The sequence below is a fragment of the Haliaeetus albicilla genome, chromosome 20, assembly GCF_947461875.1.
Source record: "Haliaeetus albicilla chromosome 20, bHalAlb1.1, whole genome shotgun sequence".
Lineage (NCBI taxonomy): Eukaryota > Metazoa > Chordata > Aves > Accipitriformes > Accipitridae > Haliaeetus > Haliaeetus albicilla.
The window spans coordinates 9,918,813-9,944,635 of record NC_091502.1 but is presented as its reverse complement, the minus strand read 5'-3'; the positions used below and the strand labels follow the sequence as shown (position 1 = coordinate 9,944,635).

Below are 25,823 nucleotides of genomic sequence, written 5' to 3'. Positions count from 1 at the left end.
GTGGAATAAAGTTAGAGGAAATGGTTAACTTTCCGTATAGAAAACAGAAAGGACAAACCAGATACGCATAAGATGGATGAAAAGTTTTACCAGCATAGGAGAAAAAGACAAATACAACTGGAGTAGGAACCAAACCAAAGGCCTGTTAGGGTAGTAAATAATTTGATATAAAATGGCACTTGAAAAATAATACCATGAGTATTTTGTTTCAAATAAATGGAATACTTGTAGACATAGCAGTTTATGTATAGGCTTACAATCTGCTGCTGCCCAGGGACTTCCCTGTGAGTAGCTCTTGGCAGTTAGAGCGCTCTACATAGTAACTTGCCACTCTCTTATTTTGCTTTGTCCCACACATTGCTCTCATCAGTTGACTGTGAGTTGGATTCTGTCCAATTTTGGCATATTTCTGAAATTTAGTTCAACAGGTGTTTTTTTATATAATGGAGGACCCTATGCAATATTTTCCTATCAATCTGTACTCTTAAGAACTATTTGTAAATGTAAAAGAAGAAATAATGTATGTGTTACAATAGATATGGACTTACATAATGCAGATAAACTAACTCATCATTACTACTTTGTCAGTGGGACTTACACCCATTGTCTTGTTTATTTACTAATGCTGTTGGGTACTTTTTTCTCCTTGAATGTCCTCAAGTTGCTAAATTTGCTGAAAGTAGGAACTGACATTTTCCTGCACAAGCAGAAAGTGAACACGAAGATGCTTTATGAATAAAATAGAAGAATTTTTATTACTTTGCCCACCATGTATCTTAATTACCAAGTCAGCTACATTTGATATAGCTGTTAAGTGCATTGGAGAGTGAATTCTAGATATGTTCTTATGGGATCAGTCTGATTGTAGTTTTTCTTTTGCATCTAAAAACTACTTCTGTAAATGAAAGAACTCCTGTTTTTATGCTTTTCTTTCAGTGCCTCTGTGACCTGTTAGAAGAGTAGCCTTTATTGAACTTGCAAGTAGGATTTGTTTGGGATCAAGGCACTTATCCTTTCCTGGCCTTTAACTTCTTTCACTTGCAGGATGTGCAAAGGAGAATGAGTCGCTACCAGGTGTTAAGACTTGCCTATTGGTAAAGGATGAATGCGAGTAGTTAGGTCTTCCAGTATTGTACGCTTTGATCAAGTGCCATTTGATTACTACATAAATATTTCTAATCTAGGGAAGAAAAGATCCACTGATCTGAATCTGTGTCTTAGTCCCAGATGTTTAGGGCTCTAGGTGTAGTTCTGAAATCAGCTCAAGTGGAGATACAGGCAAATCACTTGACTGGTTTGCCTTTTCTTTTCTCTTTGTGAAGTGAGGATTTTTGTTTGCTCCTTGGGCTGATTATAAGGAAGCAAATGTAAATTCTCATTGGTCATTGAAAACATCAACAAAAAATTGTATTTTTTGCATGTTTGCTTGAGGTGTCTCTTTTGTGGTTTTTTCCCTGATCAGATACAAAGAAGGTGGTGAAGCTTTGTTGTTATTGCTTCCCTCAGAAGAAAAAGGCATGGTGGAACAGCTTTCACAGAGGAAAGTACCTGTCAGTGAAATCAAGTAAGTGACTAATGGCTTGTCTGTTATTCAGCCTTCTTTCTACAGGAATAATGTGTGATGAGTCTATGACAGTCCTGATGGAGTAAAGTGCCTGAATTGCCTGGAAGTGGACAAACAAGGGAGATTTGGATAGCATTGTAGAAGGAAAAGACCTTGAGAGGTTACCTATTCCATCCCCTTTCTCAAAGGCAGGATCAGCTGTACAAATCATTCTTACCATTCTTATCAGATGCCTGTCTAACTTGCCAATTCTTCACAATTTCCCAAAGTGATCTCACCTATACTCAACAGTTCCTACCATTAACGTTTTTTCTTCAAGCGTCTGATAAGCCTTGTAAGTAATTGAAGTATTTCTTTTGTCCTGTGCCAAGAATATATGGAAAATGATGTATTCTCTTACTCTTTGCAATACTTTTAATGTAATTGAACATAATTATGCTATCTCTTTCTCCTCTTTTCTTTTGCAGATTAAACAAATACAATTTCTTTAACCTGTCCTTCTATGTTTTTTACACCTGTTATCATTCTTGTTTCTCTTACCTGTCTTTAGTTCTAGACTATTTCTGCAGTTTGTCATGATCTTTCTGAATCAGTTAGTTGAAGAACAGGAAATAAAAAATGTGGCTAAATGGTCATTTTACATACTGCAGAGAATATTCTGATGGAAACCTGTAGAGATCTGTGTTATCTGTACAAGAGAGAACTGACTTTGAAAGAGTTGCAGAAGCATATAATGATACCATGTAAAAATAAAAAAGCTTTTACATTTGCAATTTCTAGTAAATGCAGAGTAATGGACATATAGAAAAACCAAAAACCCTAACTGTCAAAATAATAATAAAAACACTAAAAGGAATTGGTAGTAATTTCTTAATTAGCAGCTGTAGGTAGGAGGGAGTTCATTGTTCTTTGAGCCTGTCAGTCTAATGTTAAATCAAAAGAGGAAACAGAGTGTGAAGGAAATATGGAAGAAGAATTGAAAGCAAGCCAGAAAATGTGGTATGAGCCTGACTGGATTTTGAATATTTATGTAGTTCAGGTTGCACTATGCCAAAAACTGTAGAATGGAGCTAGAAGAAATCAGAGAAGGATGACAAGGTAGAAAATTAAGCTTCTGTACAAGTGGGTATGAGCAAGGCTAGGACTATTTTACTTTGAAAAGCTGTGGTTTGAATGTGAAGATGTGAATATTTAAGCAAAGAAGATAATTAACTGTATGCAGAAAGTGTTTGTGGAACAATTGTTTTTGAGAAGAAATCAAAATAGGGTGAAACTTTAAGTGGTGGTTATTACTTCATTGCTTAAACCTTCAGGTCAGCTCAAAATTAACAAGTTGTCATTTCTGCAGAGAATAGAAACATGCATATAGCACTGTCCAGATTTAAGGCTTAGTTTTACTTTTTTAAAGTATTTTTGATGTATAGGATATGCCATTTCAGAGGCACTTGTGAACTGTACTTGTGAATGTTGCTTCTATGTAACAAACAGTACACAGCAGCCAGTGAAGTAAATACACCTTTTCTGGTCAAACGCCTATCAATTCTGTGTAGAATATGCATGAACTTCAAACGTAAGACAACTTTCGCTAAAACAGCGAAAATAAGGACTAGAATGGAGTCAAACAACTACCAAAAGTCTAATTGTGCTTAAAGCTTTCTTTTGACATTGCTGTTTAAAAAAAAAAAAGCACCACACAACAACAACAAAAAAACCAAACAAAAAAACCCCCAACTGAATGAGGACGATATCAGTAAAGAAACTGAATTAAAGTCTGATATTTTCCTTTAAGCATCATAGCTCTTTAAAAGGATCTGCTGTATAACCACCACAGCCTAAGCAAATTGTGTCTTTTTTCAAACTTCATCTTTTTCCTTTTTAAAATGATAGTTATTCAAATAATTTATCTTATTTTGATATTCCCTAAATAAATGTCCGATCCCATGCACATTATAAATATTTCACCTTTCTTTGACAGCTAGGCTTTTAACTTCTTGAGTAATGCAGTTAATTGTTTGAACAGCTTATCATAGAAAATGGTAAAAAAGCCTCTTTAGCCTGTATTTATCCATGTAAATACAAATCAGTGTTTTTGTATTAGGATAACAATTCAGTTTTAATAAGGCAAATATTTAATTTCCCCAGCAATAAATGCATCTTCTGTTTATAATCCAGGTTAGATGTGTCTCTGGACAGACATCCATGGCTGCATCTCTTAACACATTCTTGTTAATCTGATGTTACATCAATGGAAAACTCTCTGTTTTTGTGTTTTTGTTTTTTTGTTTTTTTTTTAAACACCACCCCCAAAATTCATTCTTTTACCAAGCCACTAGCGCATATGTATAATAAATACATTTAAGTAACATTCTTAACCAGAATCATTATAAGCAAAGTCAGGGCTTTTGATTGATAATACATTTTAACAGCTGAGATCCAGTTTTTTCAATTTGCAAAACATACCTTATTAGTATTTGTAACATCATAATGAAGGGGAATGCTTTTACTTAGAATTGTCTGCCTAGTGTGGTTAAGGCTTAAATGGTTTAGTATTGTACTTGTAAGAGGCTAACTAAAATCCTTAAAAAAAAATTCTTGTAACTACTTGTGGTTTGTAAACCAGTTTCATCCTAAAAGTTTTTAACTGCAAGTCTTCTTAGGTTGTTTCCTTCTAGCCAGTTTCCCAATTAATACAATCCTGGTGTGTTTTGTCAGTTGATAAATTGTTGAAGAAGTCGAATCAACCCATGCATGTCCAGGTCTTCTGTTGTAGTCTTCTGGTGGTGTTTGTGCATGTTCACCTAATTGTAGATTCTCAAGAATTGAGAGTCTTACCTTCTAACTCGTGAGTTAGAAGGTAATGAGCATTGCTCACTGCTGACAGAGTTTAACTCTTCAAACTGCTGAAATTCATTCTGAAAGCTTTTTTGTTTCTAAAATATCACTGTCAATTGAAGTGTTTGTTTTGCTGTTGTTGTTAACCTGTTATCTTGCATAGGGATTGCAAGAACCAGTTTTCTGTTACTTTCCCTGTTTTGTATTTTCTGACATGTAAACAGCTCTTAACATTTATTTCATTTAGACAGAGCTTTTAAAACAGTTCCCATAATTTGAAAGGAGAGAGGGGAAGAACTTTTTTCTTTTCCTGACTACCTATTCAAAAGGCTAGGGTTTGGGCTGTTTTCTTAATTTACAGTTTTAAATCTAAGCTCCCTGTAGAGCCTGTTAGTATACCATTCCTTTCTAATCAGCACAAGCTGCCAATTTACAGGTACTAGTTTTAACAATACATCTCTTTTTCAGTGTTCAAACAGAACAAGAGAAAATGCAAAATATGCAATAATAAATACCGTATTTCAGAGCATTCAAATATGCAAAAAATCTATTCTGAAAATATTAAATATCATGTACATATTTATAAAGAGCCTATAATTTCAAAGTTTTAGATGCAAGCTGTAAACTGAAATTATTTTTGATAGTACCTTGGGACTACTTCATGGCATCCAGTTTTTTTGAGTGACAAGATAAGAGCTGCTTCCTAAGGGGTTATCATAACAAATTTTGTGTCCAGAAAATTTTGGGAAAGAAAGTGCAAGTATGTAGATACTCATGATGTAATATTGCTTTCTTTAATATTATGACAAAAATGTGGTTCTTGAAGAAAACAACAATAACAAAACACCTTTTTTTCTGACAGTGGAGAATACTTGGATGTGTATTCCCCATTACAGTAATGTTAATACTAGGGAATCTATTAAGACTTGCTGCCTCCCAATTACCATCATTACTGTAGGACAATCCATTGGTGTCACTAACCAGCATGGTTATGCACCTGTATGTGATCTGCTGGTGTGAGGCTGGCAACTCTGAGCAGCTTTCCTTAGGTCCCAGCTCTTCCTCCTCTCTCCAGCCTTCCAGGTTGTCCAGTGTAACCATAGACAGCCACATTCCAGGCTGAGAGCACAGAGCAAAAGCTGCTGCTGCTTGGAAGCTGAGTGGAATATGGAAACTGTTTTACTGCATCATGGCAGTATGGTCTTTTTGGTGCTGGTTGAACTTTTTTGTTTAAATTCTGCTTGGGAGAGGATGGGGAAGAGAGAGTATCTAGTTAAAGCAGTGCTTCTATCCTGGTCTTAAAAACAGGGGAAATGAGAGGAAAGCAGAGTGCGTATCGACCAGGAAATTTGGAGTGATGTCTGATCAGTTCATGAGACCAAGCAAACTGAGTTCATATTTACATCATGGCACAGTCAAGTGTGGCCATTTATGCAACTGCTAAGCAAAACAACAATTTCAAAAAGTTATACTGCTACTTAAATGCAAGATTTGTGCTCACAGAGTAAGAAAAGAAATAAACAGCCTAGTAAAAATGACAATGTCATAAAATGCCCTTCTAGCTCACTGCTGCTTAGCTGTTTAGGCAAGCTTATAAATTACGATAATGCATTTAAGTGTTTAGATTTTAGGTTTGTCTCTCCAAATAGTCACATGTATATAATTGTTGTAAAGAGTTTTATTGTTCAGAAAGAAATAACATGCAAACTCATTAAAACCAAAATCCAATTTAACAATGACCAGCTTTCTTATTTTTGGAATCCCAGCATGAGACGAAGATGACAGTGGGTGGCTGTCATGATACAGTGTTTTAGTGGAGAGAATCCAGTATTATGAGTCTTTTTCTAATATTCAGTGTTGCAAATTTACTCGTTCATTAACAAACACATAACCTCAAAATGTGCTCAGGGCACTATATTCTTGGTTGATATTGCTTAGATCTATACCACATTATCTTGCCCTTCTTTTAATTGTAAAGTATCTTCTGTGTTTCTGTCTTTTTTCAAACCCTTTTCTTGCAAATTTCAACCAAGTAACTCAAACTAAAATGTATGTGCAGTCAACAAAATGTTGTTACATCTTGTCTAAGATTATTGGCCATTATGCTTGGAGCCCCAATGATGTATTGTCTCCTATAAATAGTGAATCATATTCCTACAATAATCAAGTCATAGAAAATAATGAGTAATAGCAGGCCCAGGTGAGAATTGGAACTTGCTATGCATTTTGAGTTTGACAGTGAAAAGTGAGTAGTTGACAGTCCGAACTACTCTTTGAATACAGCTCCAAGGCCAGTTTTGCATTTACTTAACGATTTCATGTACACCATGTTTCCCTAGCTTATGAGAATGTGCAACTGCCAGATGCTTTGCTAACATCAAATGTGACAACTGCTGTTTCTTTCCTATTCTGAAAGCCTGCTAATGCTGGTATGAAGGATAATCAAATTGATTAGTCATGTTTTGTTTCTGACTAAGCTATGTTGGCCATTGTGTGTTTGCATATTTTCTTGAGGTGCTTAAAAGTTGGTTTTTTGGTATCAAGAAAAAAGTTAATCCTTTAACTTCTCTTTTTTTGCTCCCTTTGAAGATGACCACTATGTTTACTTGCCCCGTCTCATAGATTTTTATCTATCTCAGATGAGTTCTCAAGAATAGATACAACTATGACTCAAAAGTGCTTTGTCTTTCTCTCTAGTTGCTATGGAGCAAATTTCTTTTGGCTCAGCTGATTTATCTAAATACCTGTTACCCCGTGATTTGTGATTCTGGTGTGAGCTTGGACTGTGCTGTAGCTGTTGTTAGCTGTCTGATTACAGCTGCCACTTTGAGTGAAGACTGGGGAAAAAAAAAAGACACTGGCTAATTTAAGTGTCTCGAGGTCATCTCTTAATAGCTTTCCCATAACATAACAGCAATCCAACACTTCTCTCGGCTGTCTTACTACCAAGTGTGTTCATGTTAATTTTTTTTTTTGTTAGTCATGCTACCCCTTCATTACTTTTTGTATCTCATTTTGTGCTTGTAATTCTTATTTTATCCCAGTGTATTTGTGCTGTTTTTGTACTTGTCTTCAGTTCTACTTTAAGCTTTCTTCTTGAGTTTCAGGTCATCCAGCCATCCTTTTTACTCCTCCTCCTGTCTTTCCTCTGCTGTGAGGTAGTATACTTTGTGTTTGTACCTTCTAATACAATTTGGTATTAAGCAAGACACTACCTTTATTTTGCTATTCTACCATTTTTCCTTTGTTAGGGTCATAAATATTTCCATTGTCACTTTCTTAATGTTGTTTTATAGAATAAAATCTAGAAGAGCCTTCTCTCTATTTACTTTTTCTGTCTGATATCTTGTGTGCATTCCATCCTGCATTGCAATTCAAAGACTTGTTGGTCAGTTTGTCCCCCACTGCATATTTCATGCCTTTTCTTTCTTATGTCTTTACAGTTTCAGAGCAAATGACATGCTAGCTTGAAACTGGAACTCAGCTTTTTGATCTTTCGCTAAAACTGTAGCTAAATAGCTCTTGTGTATGCTACAGTTTTCCACTCTGTATCTGACAGAGATAAGAAATTGAAATGGTGAGGGAATAAAGCTTGGTGTCTTTATAAATTAAATTATTCTTTGGTAATACACTCCAACCCCTTGCTTAATTGCTGCTTTCATATTTAGTAAGAATAATAGCCGATGATAATGGCTTATGTTACAAAAAATAACTATAAAATGTTTCTTGCCTAGTATTTTAATCAGAGTCATGTTTTTTAGACTGACTTACCTCTATGTGAAGAGGCATGATTGATTCTTTTTTTTTTCTTCTTGACTTCCTTCAGCAACGGCTATGTTTTGTTGTACAGTATGGGATGACATGACACACAGCAGCACGAACTAGATTAAGAAATCTGGTACTTGTGCATCTCTTTTGACCTCTACTTGAGTGGTAACCTCCTACCGTGTTTGGTAGGTTGTGTGGTACACTTGGGTGGCACTGGCAGATCAAAACCAGAAGTAGATAAGAAAAGATCTGGGCAAATAAACCTGGAATAGTGTAGGTATCACTGGAATAAGTAAAAATCCAGAGTCTGGGAGAGGACTGGCATGCCTTGTTACTAGTTTTAATGGCATTTTCTGTAATAGTCACTGTTCTTTATTCACTTGATCGGTATCTTGAGGAGCTCTTAAATCTGTTTAATCCTAAGGTCCTTTATTTTTGCTCATTTGGCTATAAGAAAGAAGTACGTAAATTTCAGTATTCCCAGGGCAATGGATCTTATTTAAGCTTTCAAAAATGCTGAGAATTTCCATATGAAGACTGCTATCTCAATATAAAGTAGTACAATAATTCATTATACTACTTTATATTTTTTCCTCAACATTTTTTTAAATTCAAGAAGTTCTTTACTGCTGATTTTGACTTTGCTTTGGAAGAAGTTTCACCACCTTCACTGAAAACTGTCTCTGGATAAAAAGTCTGAGCTCCCATTTGTCTTTTCTGTATTATTTGATTGAGGAGTTTGTGCTTCATTCTTATTACGGTTCCATTCTCATCTGTTTCAGAGTGGTAATAAGTTTATGCATATTAAAGCACTGCAGAAGATGTGAAGATACTCCTGAGAACTTAATAGGTGCTTATTTTTGCATGTTCTAATAATTAAAGCTAACTTTCTTCCTCTTTTTTTTGTTTTTAATTAGAATTAATCCTGAAAAAATTACAGACATCCAAAAGAGGATGCAAGCTTTCTTAGCCCAAGATCAGGAGTTAAAAGACAAAGCTCAAAGGGTAAGTCATCTGCTTCACTATAGTTCTTGAGGCATGCTAGTTGAATAGAACTGCTGTTGGAACAACTGACCTGCTCATATATGCCCTAGCAGCACTGTTTGGAACTGCTAAATTGTTCTGATTTTTAAACTTTAAAACACGGCATTAGGAGAAACAATAATCACATATTAGCAGTTGGTGTTAAGTAAGCCTGTATAGCCTGTGTGAGTTGACATGGGCTCAACATGGGCTCATAATGCTAATGCCTGAAGAGCCGCCTAACCTACTGGTCTTGTGCCAAGGTTAAGTCGTAGGTGAGGACATTTATTTTAGTCTTGGGTATGAAAGTAAGTTTTGATTTAGTAGTCACTGCTTCTCAGCTGTTTGAGGGTTTCTGCTGTTTTGTTTGAGTCTTTCCCAGCTGTTTGAGACCTGAAACTGCAGAGGAGGAACCTCATACAGCAGTACAGGCTGGGACCAAATGGCTGGAAAGCAACTTTGGAGAAGAGGACCTGGGGCAACAGGTTGTCTTAGTGGACAACAGGCTAAACATGAGCCAACAGTATGCCTTTGCAGCAAAGCCAACCACATTCTGGGCAGCATTGGACAGAGCGTTGCTGGCAGGTCAAGGGAGGTGATCCTTCCCTTCCCTTGCCTTCTGCTCAGCCCTGGTGAGACACATCTGGAACGCAAAGTTTGATTCTGGGCTTCTAATACAAGACAGACATGGACATACTGGAGGCAAGAGCAATGAAGAACCACAAAGATGATTGAGCACTTGGAGTATCTCCTGTATTAGAATCATAGAATAGAATCATAGAATCATTTAGGTTGGAAAAGACCTTCAAGATCATCAAATCTAACCATCATCCATGCCCACTAAACCATGTTCTGGAGTACCTTGTCTACACACTTTTTGAATACCTCCAGGGATGGTGACTCAACCACTTCCCTGGGCAGCCTATTCCAATGTCTGACAACCCTCTCAGTAAAGAAAGTTTTCCTAATATCCAACCTAAATCTCCCTTGCCTCAACTTGAGGCCATTTCCTCTTGTCCTATCACCAGCCACCTGACAGAAGAGACCAGCACCCACCTCACTACAACATTCCTTCAGGTAGTTGTAGAGAGTGATAAGGTCTTCCCTCAGCCTCCACTTCTCCAGACTAAACAACCCCAGCTCCCTCAGCCACTCCTCATAAGACTTGTGCTCCAGGCCCCTCACCAACTTGGTTGCCCTTCTCTGGACACGCTCCAGCACCTCAATATCTTTCTTGTAGTGAGGGGCCCAAAACTGAACACAGTACTCAAGGTGCAGCCTCACCAGTGCCGAGTACAGGGGAACAACCACCTCCCTGCTCCTGCTGGCCACACTATTTCTGATACAGGCCAGGATGGTGTTGGCCTTCTTGGCCACCTGGGCACACTGCTGGCTCATATTGAGGCAGCTGTCAACCAACACCCCCAGGTCTTTTTCTGCCAGGCAGCTTTCCAGCCACTCTTCCCCAAGCCTGTAGTTCTGCATGGGGTTGCTGTGACCAAAGTGCAGGACCTGGCACTTGGCCTTGTTGAACTTCATACAGTTGGCCTCAGCCCATCGATCCAGCCTGTCCAGATCCCTCTGTAGAGCCTTCCTACCCTCAAGCAGATTGACCCTGCCTCCCAACTTGGTGTCATCTGCAAACTTGCTGAGGGTGCACTCAATCCCCTCATCCAAATCATCGATAAAGATATTAAACAGAACAGGGCCCAACACTGAGCCCTGAGGAACACCACTTGTGACCTGCCGCCAGCTGGATTTCACCCCATTCACCACAACCCTCTGGGCTCGGCCATCCAGCCAGTTTTTCACCCAGCGAAGAGTACACTTGTCCAAGCCAGGAGACGCCAGCTTCTCAAGGAGTATGCCATGAGAGACAGTGTCAAAGGCCTTGCTGAAGTCAAGGAAGATAACATCCACAGCCTTTCCCTCATCCACTAGGTGGGTCACCTGGTCATAGAAGGAGATAAGGTTGGTCAAGCAGGATCTGCCTTTTGTAAACCCATGTTGACTGGGCCCAATCCCCTGCTTGTGCTGGACTTGCCATGTGAGTGCTCTCAAGACAAACTGTTCCATAATCTTCCCCGGTACCGAGGTCAGGCTGACAGGCCTGTAGTTCCCCGGATCCTCCCTCCAACCCTTCTTGTAAATGGGCATCACGTTGGCAAGCTTCCAGTCCTCTGGGACCTCCCCCGTTGACCAGGATTGCCGATAGATGGTGGAGAGCGGCTTGGCAAGCACCTCCGCCAGTTCCCTCAGTACTCTTGGATGGATCCCATCAGGTCCCATAGATTTGTGAGTGTCCGGATGGCGTAGTAGGTCGCTAACTATTTCCTTGTGGATTAAGGGGGGTATATTCTGCTCTTCGTCCTCGCCTTCCAGCTCAGGGGGCAGAGTACCCTGAGGATAACTGGTCTCCCTATTAAAGACTGAGGCAAAGAAGGCATTAAGTACCTCAGCCTTTTCCTCACCTCTGGTGGCAACGTTCCCTTCTGTATCCATTAAAGGATAGATATTCTCCTTGGGATTCTTTTTACTGTTAACATATTTGTAAAAACATTTTTTGTTGTCCCTTACGATAGTGGCCAGATTTAGTTCTAGCTGAGCTTTTGCCTTTCTAATTACCTCTCTGTATGACCTAACAAGATCCCTGTACTCCTCCCAAGTTGCCCGCCCTTTCTTCCAGAGATGATAAACTCTCCTTTTATTCTTGACTCCTAGCAAAAGCTCCCCGTTCAGCCAGGCCGGTCATTTTCCTCGGCGGTTCGACTTGCGGCACATGGGAACAGCCTGGTCCTGAGCCATTAAGATTTCTTTCTTAAAGAATGTCCATCCCTCCTGGACCCCTTTGCCCTTCAGGACCGTCTCCCAAGGGACTCTCTCAACCAGTGCCTGGAAGAGGCCAAAGTTTGCCCTCCGGAAGTCCAGAGCGGTGGTTTTGCTAACCCCCTTCCTTGCCTTACCAAGAATTGAGAATTCTATCATTTCATGGTCGCTAAGCCCAAGACGGCCTCTGACCATCACACTTCCCACCAATCCTTCCCTGTTTGTAAATAACAGATCTAGCAAGGCTCCTCCCCTGGTAGGCTCACCCACCAGCTGTGTCAGGAAGTTATTCTCCACACACTCCAGGAACCTCCTAGATTGTTTACTCTCTGCTGTGTTGTATTTCCAGCAGACATCTGGAAAGTTGAAGTCCCCCACGAGAACAAGGGCACACGATTCTGAGACTACTGCCAGCCACTTGTAGAATGATTCATACGTCTTTTCAACCTGGTTGGGCGGTCTATAACAGACTCCCAGCACAATATCTGCCTTCTTGGCCTTCCCTCTCATCCTCACCCATAAGCACTCCACCGTGTCATCACAATTGTGTAGCTCTGTACGGTGGTAGGCAAAAATTTATATATAAAAAAACCTCCATTTAAACCCAAGAAAAAAACTTCTATTGTGAGTGTAGTTGAACACTAGAACAGGTTGCACAGAGAGGCTGTGCAGTGTTGGTTGTTGGATATTAAAACTGGGTGTCTTCCTGAGCAGCCTCTCTAGCTGACCTTGCTTTGAGCAGGGCTTTGGACTAGATGATCTCCAGAGGTACCTTTCATGTTCAACTATTCTGTGATTCTGTAAAGCATAAAGCTTTTAAATTAGTGCAAATACATCTACTTTTCATCATGTATTCTTGGTAGCATGATGAAGAATAGGAAATGGGTACTCTTTTCAGTTCAGTAGCCCTTTTGATTGAAGGGGTTAGGTAAAGGCAATAAAGGCAATGTTCAAGGGACTACTATTTTTGGTGTTTAGGTATCCCACGTTTTTGTAGCGTACAAAGTATTACTTGTAGCATGTCAGCGTAAGCTTCATCCTAACATTGCACAGGCCATGTGTACTGGTGACATATTATGATCATCTCCAACTGCCACAGGAAGTTGCAGTTACAACAATTTGTATTAGAAGTGACGGAGCAGCTGGTTGGGGGAGGACAAGAGTAGGAGGAAGCCAGCATTATGTTACTTGGAATGAAAATACTAGCAAACCTCTGTGTTTCTGGCTTTGGCTTCTTAAGATCTCTTAAAAGGCAGAGAAGATCATTCTGAATTAGGCAAAAGAAAATAATGATTAAGTTCAGAGTAGCACAAGAATAAAATCAAACATGGGCCATCTGTCAGTGTTACAGATAAAAATTTAAATTAATTTAAAAAAATTTTTTTAATTGCCATTTAATTACCCTTTCAAGCCATTTTTGTTGCAATTTTTCATTTATGGGTAGCAGTGCAGTATTGTCTTGCAGCAAACTGTACATAAATCAGTTTTTGAAAATCTTGAACTATGGACAAGTGGTTTATTGTGGAACTGTCCCTCCTTAATAAGATTTAATTATGAGTGTTCAGACATACTATGCAAATATGCCCCAGTAGTCTTACATATCAATGTGAATAAAACAATAAAAATAATGCAAATGAAATCCTGACCTTGGATCCTTATCTGGAATGCTGGAATTCTCAAAGACATAGGCATTGTGCTGTCTAGCCTGTCTGTTGCAAGCTGCCAAATTCTTGACATTTGTAAGAAATAAATTCCCTACCTGAATGGATCAGATAGCAGTGAAACAGCACAGTTGTGCACAGAAGTTCAGGTAGGATATAGTGTACTGTGTTGAGGGCATGAGGTCTAAGTGATTGTGTTCTCTAAGCTTGTTGATTTACTTCAAGATGCTTTTACTTTGTTTAAAAAAAAAAAGGGGGGGAAAAAAAGAAAATTCTTGATTACTAATTGCTTCAGCAAACTTCATGGTTCATTTGATAGGACATGGTTCCTCTGCTGTTGCTTGGAAAGAGAGTGGATCAGACTGGGGGTCCTTTGGAGCCTTTGTAGTTCTTCTCATGGACTGATGCTGCCTTTTGGCATTTCTTGTAATTTTAATATTTAATATATCAATTCATCCAGTTCTGGAAAACAGTTTAAAAAAGAATGTTTTTTTCTTGCTAGTTTGGACGTTACTGTGTAGGGGGTACTGGGAGACTGAAGTGATGTCTGTCCATTAAATTCTTCATTGCACCCAGAGGGACACACAGGGTGCTACAGCCTGAGATTCCAGTCATGCCCTGACTGGACTTTGAATTCTGTCAAAACAGCATATAGATTGAATTGTGTGTGTTTTAATATTTAAAACAATTACCCAAGAAATACATCAATAAATCAAAATTTAAATATAGCAAATTAGTAGAGCATAGTACTTATTACCTTGTGTTTCTAATACTTGTATAATAATCTCAGGTGGTTTTGGGGGCCTTTAGCTACTATTGTAATAGAACTGTAATATGTTTCTGATGCCCAACCGTAACATTTTTCCATAATGGTATAAGTTAATTCATATAATATTTTTGTAATGTTCCGTTATTAAAAAGAAACATCCTTGAAAGTGATATCAAAACAGCAAAAATAGCAGTGGACAACAGCAATTGATAAAAGAGCAGGGAAAAAGTTCAGACTCACTGAACTTGTTCTCCCTCAGCTGTCCAGTGTGTGTGTGCAGAGTGACCAAGTCTTAGGAGAATTGAATAAAATCCAAGAGAGATGATGATATTTTAGAAGAAGGTCAAAGTGAAGGTACTGAAATCAAATCAAAATCAAAGAAGTCATTTGCTCTTTCTGTACTTCATTTCTCTTCTTGTAAAGTAGAACAACTCTTCTATGCTGTATCTAACTTTTCTAGTTTGGGTGTAAGCTCTTGGAGCAGGGAATATCTTTTGCTGGAAGTGTTCACAATGCCTAAAATAATAGAGAATGAGGTCAGCTGAAGACTTTAATCGTCATTATATTACTATTGAATGATCTTTGAAGCCTCTTACCTTAATTAGATGCCCATTTCTTTGAACATAGAGCAATACCATCCTGCGTACAGTCCATGACGAACTTGAAAAATTGTGTTGAGTCTAAGTGGGCTGAACCATGTTGACAGCTGATAGATGCGAGTTAGATCATCTGGCATTTGTTTGATTGTTCATTCTTAGTTATAGTAGGGCTTGATACGTGTGCAAAAGGTGTGTTCTTTCTGCCTCATATCTATCATTTATTAATTTCTAGACCACGATTACCAAAGATATACTAATAAAGTATGTGGGTGGCTTTATAGCTTATCCAACAGGCAGAATGAGATGTCTACTCTGTGGCATGTAGTGACTCATGTAGATCTTCAGATCTGCAGCTCTCAGATTCACAGAAAAGATACTTCTTGTTTAACCTGCTATTTTCCATCTGTCAGTACAGAGAAAAAAAGAGGCTCTGTCATTTTTTTTTTGTCACTGCTTGCTAGACGGCAATAGATTAATGAGCTCTGTCAAATTTGAAGCCTTTCTTAAAGGTTCTAGTTATCTTTGTGAAACGATTAGTAATTTAATGTGACCAAAAAGTGTTTTATACCACACCTCATTCTAGGTAGCAGTTGAATGTATTGTGCTATCACCTTCCACTGCTAAAATTAATTGAAGGACGTAATCTGGACAGGAAACTTTACCCCAAAACTTAGCATTTGGAAAAATAAGCAAATGAAAATTTACTTCCATAATGAAGTGTTGGGCAGCTTAAAAAGTATATCTCTTAGCTCTTACATGTCTTACAATTAATAGTTTTTATTTCAGTTTGCCAAGGGGAAAAGTATGACTTTATGACATTGCTTACTTTACTGTCTCATCTTTCTTTTCACCTTTGGAAATGTTTTTTCTCTTATAAGCATTTAAAGAATCCCCATAAGAGAACAATGCTCCTAACAGATTGATACTCCTAACTATTGGGTCTTTTCCTATTCTATCTCAGGTTAACAAGAAATCATTGTGGGTTTTGTTGTTTTGTTTTTTGTTTTTTTTTTTTAAATTCCACATGAATTATTAATACAATAATTTTCTCTGACAGCTGCCTGTACCAGAACAAGGGTGTGATTATAGTATGCTTGAATATAACCCTATGAACTTAATTTGCTATTGTTACTAGTGTTTACTGGTTTAAGCCTCATGGTAGGAGTTTTGGAATGTGTTAGAAATTAGGTTACTAACAACAGAAATCCAAAGATCTTTTCTGGTACTTAAAATATTCCTGTATTTATGTGGCTGATGATAGGCAGAAATAGACTATGTAAAAGAAACATGCGATGAATAAGAATCTTTTCTTTTGGGAAGGATGGAGGGAAAATGCAACACAAGATTAAGTTATTCTGTTATGCAGTGCTTCCAGTTTTCTTGGTGAAAGTCTGGGATTAATTGAAACTTCAATCTTAGACTGATCTTAGTGGATGTTGTATAGTGAATTTATGTTGATCAGCTGAGTTGCATTCATTGACTGCATGTATGTGATGAGCTGATGGCAAATGCAAGGTAATACGAATTATCTTAGGCCACAGTGAAGTGCCGCTACATTGAGTTGATTCACTTCCTGTTAGTGGCTAAGATTAAGTCAGGACACGTCAGATGGATAGCAACACAGTCTGTTCTTGCTTTCACATAATTCAGATATCAGAATAGCATAACAACATTTGGAAAAGCTGGGAGAAGAAAAATCAGTGATGTTTCCTTCTGACTAATTTGCCATATTTTCTTTCTAGGGAAAATAACATGACATACAGTTGGGAAATTCAGCCAATTACTGTGCATTTAATGAAATATTTGAATATTTGAAGTTGCATCACTTCTGTATACATTTTGGCTGATGGGTATTGTGTAAAAGAATTAAAGCCTGAAATCAATGTTAGACCACTTAATAGTGAAATTCTATTTTGTGTTTAGAGCAACAGTATAATGTTAGTTTCATATGTTAGTAATTGAGTGGTTTCTTTTTTTGTTAAATACTTTTATTTTTCTTTCAGTGTTTTGTATCCTACTTGCGTTCAGTTTACTTGATGAAGAATAAGGAAGTATTTGATGTTTTCCGATTGCCTCTAGCAGAATATGCCCTGTAAGTATGGTCAAGTTGGAAAGTGAAAATTGTATAGTGAGAAGTTTTGGAGTGTGTGATAGCTTTAAATAGCTGTTTTGACTATGTTAACACACAGAATTGGACAGTCTTGTAATGTATTTACAGTTTCATATTTATGTTGTGCTTTTGCATGTTTTCAAAGACATTCTAAATAAAAATTATGTGCAAAACCAACATATCTCTACAGAGAGAAAAAACTCTTAAAACAGAAGGTACATTTGCTATATACAATAGAAGACAAAACTTGTGAAGTAAAAGGATAGAGAACAGTAGGGGTTTGGTGGTTTTTTTTTGGTTTTTTTTTTTTTTTTTTCAGATTACCCTTCAGCCTCATAGCTAAATGCCAACCTGTAAAGTGTATTATTTAAAAAGAAATTGGAGTATGTAAAGATGATATATTACAGTCTCATTTTGAGTGTGATTGGGACATAGCTCCTTGGACATAAATTACTTTTCAGAAGATTCAGTGTGCTTGGTAAAGATGAAGCATCTGCAATGGACTGAATAGCATCTATTTTACTATGTCTATTTTTGTACATATATGTGAACCATTCCACATATTTTATGGGAGGGAAATTAATTTTGACAGGTTGATTTTACAGATGACAACCATCTGAGATTGTTTTAAGAAGTGAAGTTTTCGAATAATCTCGTGGGACATAGGGTAGACAGAAGGGAGCAGGAAGGTGCTCAAAGATGCATGGTAAATTAATTTTATGTCTCTGGAATTTCATACAGAGAAGACTTAAGTCTTCAAACTTGTCAGCACGTGGCATAATGAACTAAAATGTGACAAATTACTAGACTGTAGAACACCTGGTCTTCTTGTGCTGTGCTGCAATTAACATGATTATGTTTTTTAAGGTACATAAGCCTATTATAAAAGATGCTTTCTTACTTTATGGACTGAGAAATTTTTAAAAAGGAGAACTAGCAAAAACTTGAAAAATTTCACTACATGCATTGCCTGCCCCTTCACCTGTGTGATTTGTCATCCTCTTTAAAACCTTATTTTAGGTCTTACTATGCTGAATGTAAGGGGGAGTGGCAGAAGGTTAGGACTAAGAGGGATGACCACATAAACTTAACCAGTGTGTTAAGAACCCAACTGACAGATGGTGGTAATGCTGAATTTTTGGAATCCCAGTGCCTCTTTCTGGATATCAGTATGGTATGCCATCTAGTATCTGATATCGGTGTGGACAGAGTAGTCTACGGTTCTGTTCTTCTCAGGCCTCTGTGCCAGGATTTGGTCCTTCATCAAAGTCAATTCTAATCCCATCTTTGCAAAGTTACATTCTTATATTAAAATGGAAGAAACCAGACAGTTGTTTGGAAAGAGTAGGAGAGGTTTAGTCAAGACTGTGAAATATATGGAAGCATAATCAAAAAGTCAGAAGATAATAAATCTGGGAGATAACTTGGAGATTCTGCTCTAAATGAAGAGTTTGTTGGCACTCTTCTTCCCCACTCTCCAGACTGCTAGTCTACCTAAATACACCCTGCAGTGTCTTGGCTTTCAATTCAGTGCACATGCACTGATACAGTGGATCAGTCAGCTTAATTTATTTGAAAGGCCCTCAAAGTCTGGTATGTTTGAATTCTGCATTCAGAAGCAACCTTGGTTTATGTTCTGTGCAAAAAATCATGGCAGAGGATCCTTTCTTCCCTTTACCTTCTGTGTGTATTCTCTGAAAAGTATTTCAGCCTCCCTGTGGAGATTTACTGCTAGCTTGATAGATGTTACTCCACTAAAAATCCTGCAGAGAAAACAGGCTGCTTAATGCCCCTGTCAGGTTTGCATTTCAGTCTGTCAGGCTGTTGCCCACTTTCTCCACTGCTCTTTTGCCTGGCATGTCTGTGGACTGATATTCTCTTAAGCTCTGTTGACTGAGTCTGTAGAAAAGCAGTAGTCTTTTTTTGTATATTATATAAAATGATTTATACGTTATATAAAATTATTGTATATCTAGAAGACAATACATATAAAAACCAAAAAGTGATTGTGTATGTCGATACACATATACACATATGTATTCTAGAGATTGATCACCTTTAAGCTGTGGTAGATTAGTGTTCTTTCCAGTATCCTCTCATTATGAATTGCTATCAAGAATAATTTGCTGGAGGAAGACTTGCACAGGCCTTGTGTTAACATAGGCAGCCTTTAAGTTTGGTGAAGGAGAACCTCGATGCTTGCATAAAAGAGAAATTTGTGTTTTCATTGCAAAGGACAGCTTTGAAAATGTAAGAAAACATAAACAAACAACAGGGTGGAAAGGAATAATTAGTTAGTCTGGCCTCCTGGATAGGAGACAAGGTAGTGAGGAGGCAGGGGTTCGAAATACTTTACTTCTCAGGCACTTAATTTTGTTAAATGCTAATATGTATGTATCAGTCTCCAGCGGCAGATCTTAACAGGCAAGCGTCTTGAATGGACAGATTAGTCACAGCTCTAAGGGGCTGCCAAGGAAGGCAATTTCCTCTGTGAATTTTGTTATGTCTTCCAGGAGGAATGCAGCATATTTTTCTCTTTTTATCCCTGTTATTGGTACATAGAGAATAAATAAAGCAGGTTAAAGCCAAGTTATTTGGGAAATGTCTGATACACACGATGTAGTACCCAGCTGATTTTGCAAGTATGGCTTACAGATCAGTGTTACAAAGCAGTAGGTAGCTGCAGGTGCTGTCAGGTCTGAACTGGGTGATGCCAGGATACATGATCCATCTGTCCCTATCTGTCTGCCATCTCACTGATCAGGGAAAGCACCCACTGCACTCTCACCCTAGTCCCCCTGGCTGTGGATGTAGGCATGAGCCTTACTGCATGGTTAGGGCAAAGGGTTTCGTTGTTGCCTTGCTCCGACTACCATGAGCAAGTGCAGGTCCCCCAGGCAGCACCCATCACAGGCTTTGCACATCTTGTCATTCCTTTGCTGGTTCTTGGCCTTCCTTCTCACTGCCCTTGGACTTCCTTTTCTACACCCCAGTCTCCTTCCAACTAAAAAGCCTGCCACTAATTACTTTTTTTTGTTGTTTCCAGTTTTCATACACCTGTAACCAGACTTATCGTTTCTCATGCTGTTACCTAGTTAATCTCAGCCTCCTATGGTATTACTCATACAGACCTTAATATTCCATCCAATGATCTTAAGAGTTTGGGCATTTCTCATGCAACTCCCCCTCGACCACCTGGAGATCCAGTCATCCCTTTCTGAGCTTTCTGTAACTACTTCTGTAAGCATCTGAGCTTTCTGATCCTGCTATACAGATCTCTGAACAAGCTGCAGTCTCCTCTCTCAAAGTCCGGGATTATTATTGTCTTAGGCATCATCCTCATTTCTTCTAGGATCTTGAACTACCTTTTCTCATTTTGCAGCCAAGTCTGCTATTGACCTTCACTCGCCTTAGAAGTAAATGTACTTGCCCATGCATGAGTAGCAGTTCCAGTAGAGTGCCTCTCAGAGTTGGCTAATCCAGCTAACTTGGAGAAACGATCTTTAATGCACTTGAGAAATCTTTGATGCTTGTGCTCTGCTGTGTTGCCCTTTGAGCAGGTGTCAGGGTGGCTCAGGTACCAAGAGCACCTGGGCCTGCAACTGCAATATGGAGGCTTCTTTTACTTTTGTAAAGAAGGCTACATCTCGGTCTTTGAAGTGCTCGAATTCCAACCATGACATCTTCTTTGTTGGCCTTTGATCCTGACCCATAAACTCTTGATTAGCTTGGCCCCCATTATTATTAGTGGAGTACCATGCATTTGAGCTTCTTAATGTAGAGGGCTAAAGCTGGCTAGTAAGATAAATAACACAGCAAAAGCAATTTCTCTGTTCGTTTTGGTTATTAATCAGACCATCTGGAAAGCCTGTTTATTCAGATTAGTGTCACTTTAGTTGATTTGATTTCTCCTGTTTTCAAATGGTTGCTCATCCTGTCTTCTGAAAACATTTTAAATGTTAAATGTAGATGTAGCATATATTGCAAGGAAAGTAATACACATTTCTTCTCTTGAAATAGCTTCTGGGAGTATTTAACCTTTTCCCAGCTATTTTAAATCTTTGTCTGAACTTGTTCTACAGTAAAAGAAATCACTGTGCTGTGTTTTTATGTGTTCAAATCATTCTGGAGAAGTTCACTAATGGAATATGTCTTATATTTAGTAAATGTACTAACAGTATTAGAATGAAGCACTAACGTGTAAAATTCTGCAGCAGTTCTGCAGAAGTGACCTCAGACTCTTTACAACTGGCTCATATTTCAAAAAGGACTGGAAATCTTCTAGGTGCAGATTAGGAACTCTTGTGACACTTAAAAATTGTACTGGTCTTAAATTTCCTGCTTAATTTGTTTTGTGCAAGGACAGATTTTTCTCTGAGTGTCTAAGCTTCTGTCTTTTTAAAGAGTTGAGAGATGCCCAGCTTTTCACCCCGTCCAAATAGAGGCATAGTGAAGTTAGTATGTTAATGTAACAAGTTCTTTGTTTGAGCATAATTAACAAACCTCAGAAAAGGCAGTATTTTGTCTGATACACCATTCATTTGAATTAATTTTAAAAAATGTTTACTGATGTTTGATTTTTCCATATTCAATAGCAAACAAAAGTGGTATTCTTCTTAAAGCCATACAATGTTCTCTGAGTTTTACTCTTTTAACTTATGTCCTGAAAATCTTTGTCAGCTTGCTTTGAATTGAAGGAGGTACCTGAGCATTGTAGGTGTTGTTCATTTACTTGTGTGCATTCCCTGATCATTGTTAGGGAATGATGATGTCTGGCCAGCTCAGTTTCTGTTGGTGAATAGAACTGCCAGCTGTACTTTCATTTATAATAGCAAAATAATCCATTGGTTTCAGTATTACTTTTAGAAGCTGATTTAAAATGTCTTTCTATAAGAGCTTGCTCTGAAGAAGTCATTGCATTTCACATCAAAATATGAAACAGGATTTTTTTTTTTTTTTTGGTATATCAGCTGAATTTGTCTTGCCATTTAAAGGCTACCATAGTCTAAGACTACATTGTGCTGTTAGCATGTTTTTAGTGTTCTGTGTTAGAATTTGTGAAATCTCACTAAATAACTGCTTTTTGTCTGTCTTTATGAGAAGACATTGCACATTTCTTATTCCAGAAGAAAGCATGAAATGCTAGCGCTAAAATCAAAGAATAGCTGTAACTTCACTCGGAGTAGGATTGTGGTCTGAGGGGCTGTCATGGTTTAAGCCCAGCTGGCAACAAAGCACATGAGGCCACTTGCTCACTCATCCCTGGCGGTGGGGTAGGGAGGAGAAAATATAATGGAAAGCTCATGGGTTGAGGCAAGGACAGGGAGGGATCACTCACCACTTATGGTCATGGGCAAAAGACAGACTCAGTTTGGGGAAAAAAAATAAAAAAATTAATTTGTTACCAATCAAATCAAAACAGGCTAATGTGAAATAAAGCCAAATCTTAAAAACACCTTTCCCCCACCCCCCCCTCCTTTGCAGACTCAACTGGACGGGGAATGGGGGTTGTGGTCAGTTCATCACACCTTGTCTCTGCCACTCCTTCCTTCTCAGGGGGAGGACTCCTCACACTTGTCCTCTGCTCCAGCGTGGGGTCCCTCCCACGGGATACAGTACTTCACGAACTTCTCCAACGAGGGTCCTTCCCATGGGCTGCAGTCCTTCAGGCACAGACTGCTCCAGCACAGTCTTTCCCATGGAGTACTGGCAATCTTTGGGGGCATCCCCCTGCTCCGGCAAGGGCTTCTGCCCGGGCTGCAGGTGGACATCTGCTTCCCTGCTCCCCTCCACGGGCTGGGGGAGGACAGCCTGCCGTCTCACCATGGGCTGCGGGGGCATGCCCTCCAGCCCCGCTCCTCCTCCACCTCCTTCCTCACTGACCTCGGTATCTGCAGAGCTGTTCCTCTCACATTCCAACCTCCTGCAGGTTTCCCCTTCTTAAATCTGTTATCTCAGAGGCACTACCACCATCGCTGATGGGCTCGGCCTTGGCCAGCGGTGGGTCCGACCTGGAGCCAGGGAAACTTCTGGCAGTACATTGTGTCTGTCTGCATGAGAAAGAGAAGTGAACACAGATTGCGTAGCTGTCATATAGTACTACTACTTGCAGTACTTTGTCAACAGTTGACAGCAGTACTTTATGTAGAATAATGTGAAATCTGGAAAAGCAAAAAAGTTTCTTTTGCAAAGGATTTTTTTTGCTGCTTTGATCCCCTTGCTGGAGAGATTGCACATTCGTTGATGTCGCAGCGATCTATATGTGTTTTACTGTGCCTGGTGTTAAGGCCCAATTCCAGGTTTGAATCTCCTCCAGCTGCTGTAGTGAAGCATTATATCTGCTTTGTTTTGTTATTTTTCAGTTAGTCAATAGGCCAAACTTTGACACATAGTTTCATTGCAAAGGTAATTAGTGTTAGCTGTCAAACACTGAAACAAGTTTAAGATTGGTGGTTGCTACAATTTCAGTTCCCAAATGTGTTGTGTTATCCTCTCAGCAGTGCACTGTCAGTAAACGTGCAAAATACACTGGATAAAATCTTCCTTTGATCTTTTTTCATAAAATTCTATTTGCTTTATTATTGCTGTTGATTGCTTGTAGAACAGTACTGGGTTATCAGAAATACTTAAGCAAAATTAACTTTATATTAAAATCTAAGACTTTATTTATTGAAAAACTTGTTCCTCATCCTAACAGTGTGGGCTGCTTTTTGGGTGCGTGTCCACTTCTCAGTGTTTTAACCTGTGGCCAGTACCAAAACTGCCCTGTTTAACCACAGGTGTGGTTGCGTTTGGGTTTGGTTTTTTGTTTGTTTGTTATTTAAGCAGGATGCCTCTCCTGTTTACTACTCTGTCCCCTTGGCTACCATTAACAGTTCGAGGCTCTCCAGGGCCTACAGTCCACTCTTGCTGCTCTGCAGTACCATTTGGATGCTTCATGGAATGTTTATAATGACATTTCCGCCAGGGAGTATAGAGTTGATTTTTCTCCTGTGACATAACTTGAGTCTCTATTCAGAGCTGTGTGGTGAAGAGAAGACATAATGCTGTCTACTTGAAATGAGCAGCATTGAGAGAAGAGGGGGTATATAACTGCATAATCTGAATCGAAAGAGACTGGTCTTTTATAAGTGTGTGCGTATGTGTGTATATGTGGCCATATTAGTTGGTTAAATACTTTACTCCTTTAAGTGTACGTACAAGCCATGAGTATTACAAACACTATCAGTTCTGTATCGATGTGTTTTTTAAATGTTGCTGTGGTCTCCGTGTGTTCCTTGCACAACACCAGTGACCCCCACATTTTTTATTCACCTAATGAGAAGGCTCATGAACTCTGGAAGACTTAAATACTGCTTTTTTGAATTTTGATTTGATTTGATAGGTGTAGTAATAGTGGGCAATTACAAAGTTTACTGAAGTCAAATGATCTGTTTGAGACAGAGTATCTGTTCCCATGCAATGCTCTCCAGCATTGTTGTTATACAGTGTTTTTGCTTTTTGGCTTATTTTTGTCCCTTCATGTGTAAGAGTATTAGTATAACTTTGAATTATCAGGAATAACTGGGTAAAATAATAGTATTTTTGGCACTGCTAGTTATATATGCCATGAAGGTAAAGCCTTGCTGTAGAGGGATGCAGGCAGGTGAGATTTCCTTTAAGGGAGAAATGTCTCTCCCTTAGCTTTTTCTGCGATTAGTCATTTATCCGTACAGTGTGTGTTCTTCTGATCTCTCCATCACGGTGAGGTGGTGGGGATAATGTTCTGGGTGCACTTGTAGCAGTGAAGGACACTGACAGATATCAGTGCTATCTGTCCTTGACATGATATCCATGTATCTTCAATACCAAATAACATTGGTGTTTCTTCCACCATCTTTTACTGTGAATCATAGATAATTTGCTCTTGTCTACAGCTTTTCAGGTTCTTTGTTTGCTTTCTTTCCTGGGAGGATTTGTTCTTGAGAGTTCTCAGTTATTTCACCTTCATTCCCCTTCCAAAGTTCACTTGTGTTTTTCAAGCTAGACTGTACTGTTGTAGGCTAAATACTGTTTTGTAAATATGTTGGTCAAAAGGTATCAATATGAATTACCATAATTAAAATTGAATCACTTGAGACATTGATAAGGGCTTCTAATTTAGTCAAATTTTGCGTATCTGCCTTTCAGATTGATTTATTTGTTTAATTCCATGCTTTAGATCACTTGGTCTTGCCATGGCACCCCGTGTGAGATTTCTTCAAAAAGTTCGGAAGCAGCTGTGTGTGAATGAGGCAGCTGATGGGACAGATCACTTGAAGCAGACAGAGCAAAATAAAAATACCCTCTCGATAAATGAGGAAGGAGTGGAGAAATGCGAAACTAATTTCAGTGGAAAGGCATCTGATAACAAAACAAAGGAAAAGGAGAGAAGGAAGGAAACTGAGGAATGTTCTGCTTCCAATGAAGGTGCTGAGGAGAGCAGTGCGTCTGAGGATGAATTGAAAGAGGTATCTGAGGAGGAGGAGGAAAAAGAAGTTCCTGTACCAGGCAGGGTACCAAACCCAGACTCCATGCAGTTCTTTGAAGATGATGACGACGATGATGATGATACTAAAGATCTTGACTTGCTGACAGTGAAACGACGGAATGTTTTTGGTGTGGAAGCTAAAGATAATCCAGCACCGGTAAG

General features: G+C 38.7%; 1 protein-coding gene across 1 annotated transcript in view; it reads left to right on the top strand.

The window, feature by feature from the left end:
* Nucleotides 1–25,823, top strand: part of DDX10 (DEAD-box helicase 10) — a 200,746-nt gene that overhangs the window by 25,469 nt on the left and 149,454 nt on the right. The window contains exons 10-13 of the mRNA XM_069808236.1: nucleotides 1,463–1,564; nucleotides 9,082–9,169; nucleotides 17,046–17,134; nucleotides 25,353–25,818. Of these exons, the coding sequence (XP_069664337.1) occupies nucleotides 1,463–1,564; nucleotides 9,082–9,169; nucleotides 17,046–17,134; nucleotides 25,353–25,818 (745 nt within the window). The remainder of the gene's footprint in view (nucleotides 1–1,462; nucleotides 1,565–9,081; nucleotides 9,170–17,045; nucleotides 17,135–25,352; nucleotides 25,819–25,823) is intronic.